Source organism: Phyllobates terribilis, unplaced genomic scaffold (genome assembly GCF_046119375.1).
Source record: "Phyllobates terribilis strain yellow unplaced genomic scaffold, ASM4611937v1 Scaffold_1__5_contigs__length_1240528914, whole genome shotgun sequence".
In the NCBI taxonomy this organism is placed as follows: Eukaryota; Metazoa; Chordata; class Amphibia; order Anura; family Dendrobatidae; genus Phyllobates; species Phyllobates terribilis.
Genome location: NW_027362761.1, coordinates 399,939,281 through 399,950,242, shown reverse-complemented (window position 1 = coordinate 399,950,242; position 10,962 = coordinate 399,939,281). Strand labels below are relative to the sequence as shown.

Sequence of the window (10,962 nt, the reverse complement as noted above, 5' to 3'; positions counted from 1 at the left end):
AATTTGTTGCTTCTCAGCAGCCGACACATCCTTTTTCTTTCCCATTTTGGCAGAAAATGTAGGCTGCTTAATAATGTGAGAGAGCCTTCTTAAGTAGTCTTGCCTTTCATTGGACACACCTGCCAAACTAATTAGCACAGGTGTCTGCAATTGCTTACAGTGATATAAAGAGCCCTGACACACATCACCATCAATGAGTTTAACTGACAAACAAACAAATTCTTCCCTTATCACTCCTAAACACTTTTTGCATAATAATTTGGAACGCGGTGTACATGTGCTTTTCCACAAAACACCAGTGGTTCACGTAGTGAATCTTACAGTTCTAACTTGCCAACCGTGGTCTGTATGGAATTGTTCAATAAAGGGCCCAAAATTAAGATAACATAGATGGGAGAGGTCTCTATGAATAGGAATTCCTAAGTATTTGATACCCTGTGAGGGCCAGGCAAAGGGAAAGTTGGACTGGATGGAATCCTATATGGATTTAGGGAGGGAGACATCGAGGGCCTCAGACTTCGCTGCATTGATTTTAAAATTTTACCATGTAACAAAGTGATCTATTTCAGCCATAACAGCAGGGATGGATATATGTGATTGAGTGATATATACTAGGACATCATCAGCAAATAGAGAGCACTTGTACTCGGTGCCTCCCACCTCAATCCACCTAATATTGGGGTTATGGCGAATTGATGAGAGCAGGTGCTCCGTCACTAGGATGTATAAGAGAGGGGACAGAGGACATCCCTGCCTTGTCCCATTGGTGATTGTGAAAGGTGATGAAAATGTTCTGACGCACCCCCTGGGCCTTGGGACACCCGGAGCCGGACCCTTTTTGGTGGATGCTGGTGGTTGTAGTCTTCGTGGCGGCGATCCGGTTCCGTGGCTCAGGGCGGTCAAACCAGTGGCGGAACTATTTATGTGGTTTTGATGTTTAAATGTTCGACTACGCCACCCGTGGATTGCGGTCAGAGTGAACCGCCGCTACAGGGCAGACCGCTAAGGCTGGTGTTGTGGGTGCAGCAGAGCGTAGCATAACTCCCCACGGGAGGAGTATAGCCTCAGGGCAGTGTATGCGGAGGATGGGGGTGATGGTGCAGGGCAGCAGCAGTAACGACACGGAGTCAGTGATGCAGTTCAGGGCCTTTACTCACAGTTCTTATTATCCAGACCACGTCTGCAGGTAACGGCTGCCCACGTCGTACTGTGCTCACCAGGTGAGGGGCTCAGACAACTCCCAGATAACTTTGGAGCGCTTCACAGGACCCCCTTTGTGTGTCCTTTGTCTGGCCTTTCTTACCAACACTTCTGTCCGGCTGCCTCGGGCCTCCTCTTGGTAAACTTGGCGCCAGTTTCCCTGACCCTATGTGGTGCCTTCCTAGCGGGTGGAGCAAGGGGCTGCGCCACATAAAATGTCAGAGCCTCCGGTTTCTAGCTGAGGGTCGTTTCCTGCCTCCACTAGTTCGGGGACCGGTCTCCCCCTTTGGCCTGACCCCTCCACGCAGGTGGATTCGGGCGTGCGGTGGCGACTCGCCCGTCCGCACCCCTGGGATCCCTTCATTCCTCGTTCCTGGAGCCTTCTCCGCTCCTCTTCCTTCCTTCTCCCTCTTGCAGGCCTGGGCCTCTGTTACTAGGCCCGCCTCCGGAGCAGAGCTCATGCAGAGCCCCTGCTCCCTGCCACTTCTGCTCAGACTTCTCTGCACTGAACTAAGATGGTGCCCACCTTTTATACTCCCTTCTCAATGCACCCAGGAACTGCTTCCTCCCTGCTCCTGCACTGCAGGGTTCCCCTTCCTCAGTGTTCCCTCCCCCCACTCCAGCCAGGGACAGGGACTGTCGTGCCCATCTCAGGGGCATATTGGTCGCCCTGCCCCACGGCAATGTGGTGTAATGCATGCAGGTGTCGGGTCCTGATCCACACTCCATCCTTATCTGAGAGTGAGATATCACACCTCTGGGTGAGGTGCAATACGTCTGTAGCAACCGAGCCCTCGGTGCTACAGTTCCATTTATCTTCAGCCTAGGTGACGTATTGTGATACATGGCCGTGATTTTGGCTATAAAAGGGTCCCCTAGACCCCTACCCCAAGCTTTTTAAGAGAATCATATATGGCGTGCCAGGAGACTCTATGGAATGCTTTCTCAGCATCCAACGAGAGTATCTACTTACAAATTTTTAACTGCATCTAGCCCAGGAAATACTTTGTGCCTAGTAGCAGTGTCTGCTAGTCAGCGGATTATCCCGGCTGTTAAGCAAGCTACACCACCTGTAGTTTGGACACTTAATTTTTTCAAAGGAAATGCTTCGGGACCACGGGATACTCAGTGAAGAGCATCAGGAGGCACCCCAAGGCATAGGGGCTGGGACTGGCACTAGGATGCCTTGCGGTGGACAGCCGAGCTCGATCCTTATAAAAGCTTTTTAACTGCAGCAGCTTTAGTGGACGCTACTGGAGCTGGAATTACGCGGCTGCTGGCATGAGACTTGCCCTCCAATAGATCCTTGTAAATGGATTTAAAGTGTATTCATTCAAATTAGAGGGACAATTTAAATTAAAAAGCTTAGAGCTGCCTCCACCACAGGGGGGCTCTCTCGACCCACCAGCGGACAGGCACCAGTATTGGGAGAGGGGGGCTGGCCGTCAGGGTTCACCGCGGCTCTGGCACAAACCCGGCGACACGGAGGTGGCACGGGCAGGAGCGGACTGGCCGTCTCGGCTTCTCACTTTTTGGATTTTAGAAGGGCATGACATGCCTATATCTGTGTATCCCCCTCCTTTTACTCCTCCACCTCTTTTCTTTTCGCATGACTATATGTACTTGTCACTTTTCCATGTGTTAGTTGTGTCTTCTGAGCAGTTTGTCAGCTTTTGGACACCTTTGAAGGTGTTTTCTATGTGTTTCTATGTGTTTTTGTTTGCCTGCCATTGGTTTTAACGGTGTTCGAAGGTGTTCGACGAACAGTTCGACGAACAGTTCGGCGAACACACGGGTGTTCGACGAACCGAACCGAACTCGAACACTACGGGGGTGGCTCAACACTAGTCCCAACCCCATTTATAAGGCAAGAAATCCCACTTATTAAACCGGACAGGGCACACCTGTGAAGTGAAAACCATTTCCGGTGACTACCTCTTGAAGCTCATCAAGAGAATGCCAAGAGTGTGCAAAGCAGTCATCAAAGCAAAAGGTGGCTACTTTGAAGAACCTAGAATATAAGACATATTTTCAGTTGTTTCACACTTTTTTGTTAAGTATATAATTCCACATGTGTTAATTCATAGCTTTGATGCCTTCAGTGTGAATGTATAATTTTCATAGTCATGAAAATACAGAAAAATCTTTAAATGAGAAGGTGTGTCCAAACTTTTGGTCTGTACTGTATGTGTATGTGTGTGTGATCATGTATATTTGTATGTGTTTTTCATTTTTAACCCTGTCTTAAACATGTTCAATAGAGAAAGGGGTGCCCTCTAGTGGTACATCTATGTAAAACTTCAGACAGCTGAAGGGATGGATGACGTATTGAATGAAACTGATTTTCAGTCACTTGTGAATATGTCTGTGTACAAACCTTTCCAGGAGTTAGGGCATATTACATGACTGTATGTGAAATCCATTTTCCATCTGAATATTTTTTGCCGAAAACAGGAACAGATCGAATTTTAATTGTTTGAATGGACTGCAGACCCCAATGTTTAAAGTGTGGCCTTAGAATAGTATTAGTTTCATAATGGAGAGTCCATGTGATTTGTGATGCTCTTTTCTGTGTCTTTGTGGTCTAGGAGCTAAGACCTACATAAATGAAATATTTACTGTATATTAGTAACTCATGTATTTTATCTTAAAAAGAAAAAAAAAACATAAAATAATTAATATATGTACATCTATATTTATCTATCTATGTATGTGTACAGTAGATATATCTATATATGTGTGTGTATCTGTAAATATATATATATTTTACATATATATATATATATATATATACACACACATATATATATATATATATATATACAGTACAGACCAAAAATTTGGTCACACCTTCTCATTCAAAGATTTTTCTGTATTTTCATGACTATGAAAATTGTACATTCACACTGAAGGCATCAAAACTATGAATTAACACATGTGGAATTATATACTTAACAAAAAAGTGTGAAACAACTGAAAATATGTCTTATATTCTAGGTTCTTCAAAGTAGCCACCTTTTGCTTTGATGACTGCTTTGCACACTCTTGGCATTCTCTTGATGAGCTTCAAGTGGTAGTCACCGGAAATGGTCTTCCAACAATCTTGAAGGAGTTCCCAGAGATGCTTAGCACTTGTTAGCCCTTTTGCCTTCACTCTGCCGTCCAGCTCACCCCAAACCATCTCGATTGGGTTCAGGTCTGGTGACTGTGGAGGCCAGGTCATCTGGCGTAGCACCCCATCACTCTCCTTCTTGGTCAAATAGCCCTTACACAGCCTGGAGGTGTGTTTGGGGTCATTGTGCTGTTGAAAAATAAATGATGGTCCAACTAAACGCAAACCGGATGGAATAGCATGCCGCTGCATGCAATACCACCCCAAACATTGACACCAGGCTCATTTAGTTGTTGCTCTAATGTTAAATGCATGTTCTCATTATACCAGTAAATACAATTATGTCTGTTAATATGGCCGGATAATTTGAAAGAAGCTTCATCACTCCACATAATGTTATCTAAAATTACTGGATTTTGTTTGATAAATTTTCCCCTTCGTAACCTTATTACACTTTCTGTCCACCTACTTTTGGACCACCCTGCATGTATATATATATATATATATATATATATATATATATATATATATATATTAGTGTGTATGCAGAGGATCAGCACCCTCTAGTTAAAAGAATGAATTATCTGTTCTTTAACAAGTTCACAATTGTTTCACAGCTTCAGGGGCTATAAGTATTTTAATATTTAAAGGGTTTAAGGAATTTATGCAACTTGTAAAATGTCATTTTCTTTCAGGGACAGTGCAAATGTGTTCCCAGACTGTGACTTGCATTTTTAATTTTCACTATTAAAGTGAATAGGGTTAAGCTGCAATACCAGGCACAGCCCATGAAAAAGAATGGCGCTGTAGGTGGAAGAAAGCAGCATAGTTTTTTTCACTCAGGAACACAATGACAAACAATACTATGTAGTATAGATTCATTAATGCATTACACCAGCATTTGTTCTCTGTTTAACTGTGATAACTCTACTAGAACCTTGTTTTTTAGCTTGTGTTCCCCTCTGTGGCCCCATTTTATACATACACAGATATAAAGGTAAAGTGATCAGCACAATCCTTCAGGCAGCCATACACTCAGGCATCTGCAGGACAATTACTCAGGATCTGAATCTGTGATTGATTGCAAGTCACTATTTATAACAAGTTTTTGACAGGACAATTCATAGAAGCCTTGTGTATACAGCAGCAGTAGCCCAGTACAGGGAGGTTTTTCAGCAGTAGCAGTGGTGGTCTGTGGGGGCCAAGGAAGACTGGTATACACAATAGGGTGGAGTATGAGCCCTAGCAGTATTATAAGCAGCAGTAATAATGGTATATGACCTTAGCACAGTACATGGAAGGCTTGTGTCTAAATATACAGTCATCAGCAGGAGAGATAGATGGTTATGAGCTCAGGGCAGTGCAGAGAAGACTGATGTGTGTGTATATACTATCTACAGATGTGTATATTCTGTGCCATCAGTGGGGATATAGTATATATGCTTTGGACAGGGCATCATAAAAAAGACATGTGTGTGTTTAAAGCAGCAACTGAGATAGTGTTAAATGTGCATAGGAAGGGAGCATGGTCTTTGCTCCCATAAGAATAAATGTCTGTATTAATAAATTATTAACTCTGCAGTCCATGACCTTCCTCTATGATCAGGAAAAAGCCTGAGGTCCCAGGAAAAGCTGTTGAGTTCTTTATTGGTCTCCTGTCACAGGCAGCAGCCATTAGTCTTTATGGGATTAGGAGAATTAATTAATATGAAATGCAAACTTTTTAATTGAGTGTCAAAACGAAATCAGATGAGAGGAGGCTCCAGCGTTATTCCTTCTTCCTAGGAGATGATACATTGGGATCCTTAATTTATTGATCCCAGCTCCTCTGCTTGCTCCATTTATCCTATAGGTCATTAATCACAGGAGAAAAACCTCCCCGGGTCTCCCCATGTTTCTCTAGTACCTGAGATGCTCTTGTCTCCGCACAGACATTACACCTCCATTAGTTTCCATAATCAATTATTTCTGTGTGTGATGCTGTGTTATTCTATACTGGAAATTGTGCAAATTAGTGTATATAATGTGATGGTACATAAATGCTCTTACTGTAAAGGTATGAGTAATTCATAAACTAGCATTCACTTTATAACAAAGCAGTGGACCATGAACTATTAATATGAATCCATCACAATTTTGTTTTAACAGCTTAGATTCCATGCAGAAGTGGTATCTTACAATTTAAATTATACAATATAATAGATATGATATAGCCCAAAATACATAATAAATATCAGTAATATAGAATATGACAACTATAATATATAATGCATATTGTGCAAAAAAAAAAAAAAAACAGGAATAGAAAAGAAATAAAATGTATTAGAAAAAATGGAATTACATACTAGAGATACTGTAATAATATATTAATAATAATATATTATAAAAAGGTATACTAAATAAAACAATACTTTATATAACATTAGATCCTAACATAACATATAGACATATACAGTATCAGTGCTATGTAATGTAGCATACTTGTTAATAACTTTAGAAGGTATACATGGACTGTTTCCTTACTTTACTAGATCTAATAGATTTATTACATTAAAACAGGGTTGTCTTATATTGAGCAGATATCAAAGATGACACAGAGTGTTGTTTTTTTGTTACACATACAAAGAAAGTGTTTTCTATACATCTAACAATTGCATACAAGTTGGAGAGGATTATATTTTGACATAAGGGCCATGTGAATGATATAACTTGTATCTCTGGTATTAATAGCTAATTGAAATGTAATTTCAGTTAAAAATAAATGCCCAGTATTAATGTTATGATACCAGATAAAATATTAATAAAAGCAATCTGCAAACAAAACTGAACAAATATAATATTACTATAAAACAATACATAATACATCACTTAGTAAAGTATGAAAAAAACAAGATAAACTATTATAGAATAAATAATAATAATAATATATGGACATGAAGTATTAGAATAAAACAATATAAAAAATTGTAATGCAGTAACAATAATGTAAAGAATAGTACACTGCCTCCACTAATTCCCTATCCATATTATTAGATGCATTTACCACCTGCCCAGCACAGTCTGTGTCGCACAGGGAGGTTTTCACACTGATGCGGCTGGTGGACGGAGATGTTAGGACTCCGCTAGGTAACAGTAAGTTTCACCAGGAGTTGATCTCGATCCCTTAAAAAGTCATGAAAAATGTCTGAAATATTCAGATGCTTCCAGGGTAACATAACATGTAGTTCAAGTGAACTCCATGAAATATTAGAGATGTAAACTATTTTTACACAAATGTGTTAAGATTTCTTGTGTTTGTCATCTTGACCTAATCCTTTCACATTCGATTTTTTCTTGATGCAGATATTATTGATAAGGATAAAAAATGGAATTCGTTAATAAAAAATCACAAGTTACCAGAGCAAAACTGAAGTCTGGCAACACCGGTTACAGGAAGCTTCACAACATCCATTAGCTATCAGACAAGACAGGGATAGTACATCTGCAATATAGAAATAGAAAATACACAGTACAGGGGTAAAACATATACAGAACAGAGATAGCAAATACATAGCACATGGATAAACCTATACAGTACAGAGATACATTATACACTGCAAAGGGATAGCAAATACATAGCACATGGATAAACCTATACAGTACAGGGATACATTATACACTGCAAAGGGATAGCAAATACATAGCACATGGATAAACCTATACAGTACAGGGATACATTATACACTGCAAAGGGATAGCAAATACATAGCACATGGATAAAACCTACAGATATGTTACAGGTATAGCACATATATAATATAGCAATAGAACATACACAGTACAGGAATAGACATATACAGAACAGAGACAGCAAATACATAGCACATGGATAAACCTATACAGTATAGAGACAGAACATGCACAGTACAGGGATAGGACAATTACCGGTGCAAATATAGGACATATATAATAGAAGATAGAACAAACACATTATAGAGGCAAAACGTACATAACACGGGGATAGAATACTTACAGTATAATGATGGAACATACACATTATAGAAATAAAACATATATAATATAGGAAAAGAACATGCATTGTGCAGACAGAAGAGTCACAGTACAGAGATATAACTGATATTGCAAAGGGACAGAAAAAAATATACAGAATAAACAGATATAACACACATATTACAGAGATAGAATATATATATAGAATGGGGTAGAACATGCACAGAACAGTATAGACCATACATGGTATAATATAGAGCACACAGTACAGTATAGAATGGACACAACACAGGGACAGCGCATACAGAGCGCAGTATGGAAGATACACAGCGCAATGTGGGACATGCACAGCCTCAGTGGGTTGGATGCTTTTTGCAAACAATAAAATTAAATTAAATTATCGATTCAGCTGCATCATCACTTGTATAAAGAACAGTTTTATAACTATAGTGAAAGATCAGGTCTGAAGCAGAACTGATTTTGGGATTTGATACAATTCAGGTATTTTAGTGATGTGTGATAATAACTCTGGGGGCAAATTCATCTCTACAATTAATCTATAAAATGGTAGATAAATGACCTGTATGTATATATATATATATATATATATATATATATATATATATATATATATATTTGTCTGTATATAATCACCTACATAGTGATCCCGTTATAATCAGTCACGACAATTATTGGACAGATCGGACAGATGGATAGATCGGTAGGAGTAGAACAGACTGAGCTATACGATGTTCTGACTATATGTGGCTAGTTCTGCTTTCCATAGCACAAGCTGTACAGAGCAGGAGCTGAGCTGGGCTGGGGAGCTCTCACTTTGCATGCAGGAGCGGCAGCAGAGCGTGGTGGAGGGTGTGACAGGGAAGGGTTAATGTGTCCCCCTGTGTGTGCAGACACGTGTGCAGCAGGAGTGTGCCAGCAGAGAGCAGCCCAGCAGGCAGCAGAGCACAGCGCTCAGAGCCTGCCCAGCGCTCACACAGCCCACAGCTCGCGCTGGATCTCCTCGGCTCAGAGCTGGACCTGTGCACCCTCCTCGGAGACGTGGCTTGGAGGGAACATACTCAGGTAGGTGCACACATGTGCGTACAGCACAGATCGCATGTGCCCTGTCTGTCTGCTCAGGAGTGATCCATCTGCCTACAGATTACAGCAACTTGTGATAATACCTGATGACTACATGTGGGGGCATGGATCGTGTGCATGTCATTGTGTGCCTGGGATGAGCACTAGGAGCAATAAATGCATGGGTATATGTAGGATGTGTATATACCTAGACAGCAAGATGTGCCATATATATACACACATATTATAAGGACATGCAGGGGAGAGTGTATGCAATGCATACATACATATATATCGAATGCATAACTCAGTACATGTAGGGAGAAGTTTATATATATATATATATATAATGTACATGAGTGCATGCAAAGTAAAGCATATACAATACATACATAGGAAAACGTATATACTAGGCAGACATGATTACAAGCATGCGTATATAATATAGATAAGGGAGTGTGTATGTATATATATATATATATATGTATATATATATATATATATATATATATATATATATATATATATATATATGTATATCTACGTGTGCATAGACAGATGTGCTTGTGCAGCGGGCAGAGCGCTGACTCCTGTGTTGTCTCCAGGTGGTGGCCATGCTGAAGCCCGGGGAAGCGGCAGGATCTGCCTTCCTGAAGGTGGACCCTGTGTACCTCCAGCACTGGCAGCAGCTTTTCCCCCAGACCCACCATTTGAAGGCTGGAGTCCTGAGCCATGTCCCCCTCTCTGAGCCTCCTGCAGCAGCTGACAGCCTCCGCCTGCGCCCGGCCTCTCTGTCCTCCACTTCTTCATCTTCTTCTACACCTGCACCCTGTGCCCCTGCATCACTGGCCGGGATCACCTCAATCACTATTATGGGAGCTGCTCCAAGCATGGAGGTGCCTGGACCACAAAGAAAGGAACTAGTGGCTTCCAGCTGCCAGGAGGGGACATCACTCAGCCGGTTGCAGTGCACCCCCGAGGAACTGGACTATTATCTGTATGGGCAACAGAGGATGGAGATCATTCCACTCAACAACCCCACCAGTGACCCCAACAACCGTATGTATCCCTGATACCAACTTACTTATACCTCTGTATGCATAATAATGTTATACCAGTGACTCAAATTACTGTACCAGTACCTACGATAAAGGATTATACACACAGTAACACTACATCAGGGACCCCTACCAACTAAATGTATCTTTACTATCACCAATCACATTATCCACACAGTGCCATTCCACCAGTGACCCCCGATAACTATATGGACCTCTACTACTACCTACAATAAAAGATTATACACAAAATGCACCTCCATCAGAGACACCCAGCAACTATATGTACCCATGCTATCACCCTTTAAGTGTATACACAGTGCCCCTCCACCAAGATCTATATGTACCCATACTATTACCTATCAAATGTATACACAGTGTCCCATACTATCACCAATCACATGTATAAACAGTGCCCATCCACCAAGATCTATATGTACCCATACTATTACCTATCAAAGGTATACACAGTGCCCCTCCACCAAGATCTATATGTACCCATACTATCACCTATCAAATGTA

At 41.1% G+C, this 10,962-nt stretch overlaps 1 protein-coding gene across 1 annotated transcript in view; it reads left to right on the top strand.

The window, feature by feature from the left end:
- The first annotated feature begins 9,266 nt into the window (after nucleotides 1-9,266).
- Nucleotides 9,267-10,962, top strand: part of PRDM6 (PR/SET domain 6) — a 155,762-nt gene continuing 154,066 nt past the window's right edge. The window contains exons 1-2 of the mRNA XM_073654925.1: nucleotides 9,267-9,385; nucleotides 9,988-10,441. Of these exons, the coding sequence (XP_073511026.1) occupies nucleotides 9,997-10,441 (445 nt within the window). The 5' untranslated portion in view covers nucleotides 9,267-9,385; nucleotides 9,988-9,996. The remainder of the gene's footprint in view (nucleotides 9,386-9,987; nucleotides 10,442-10,962) is intronic.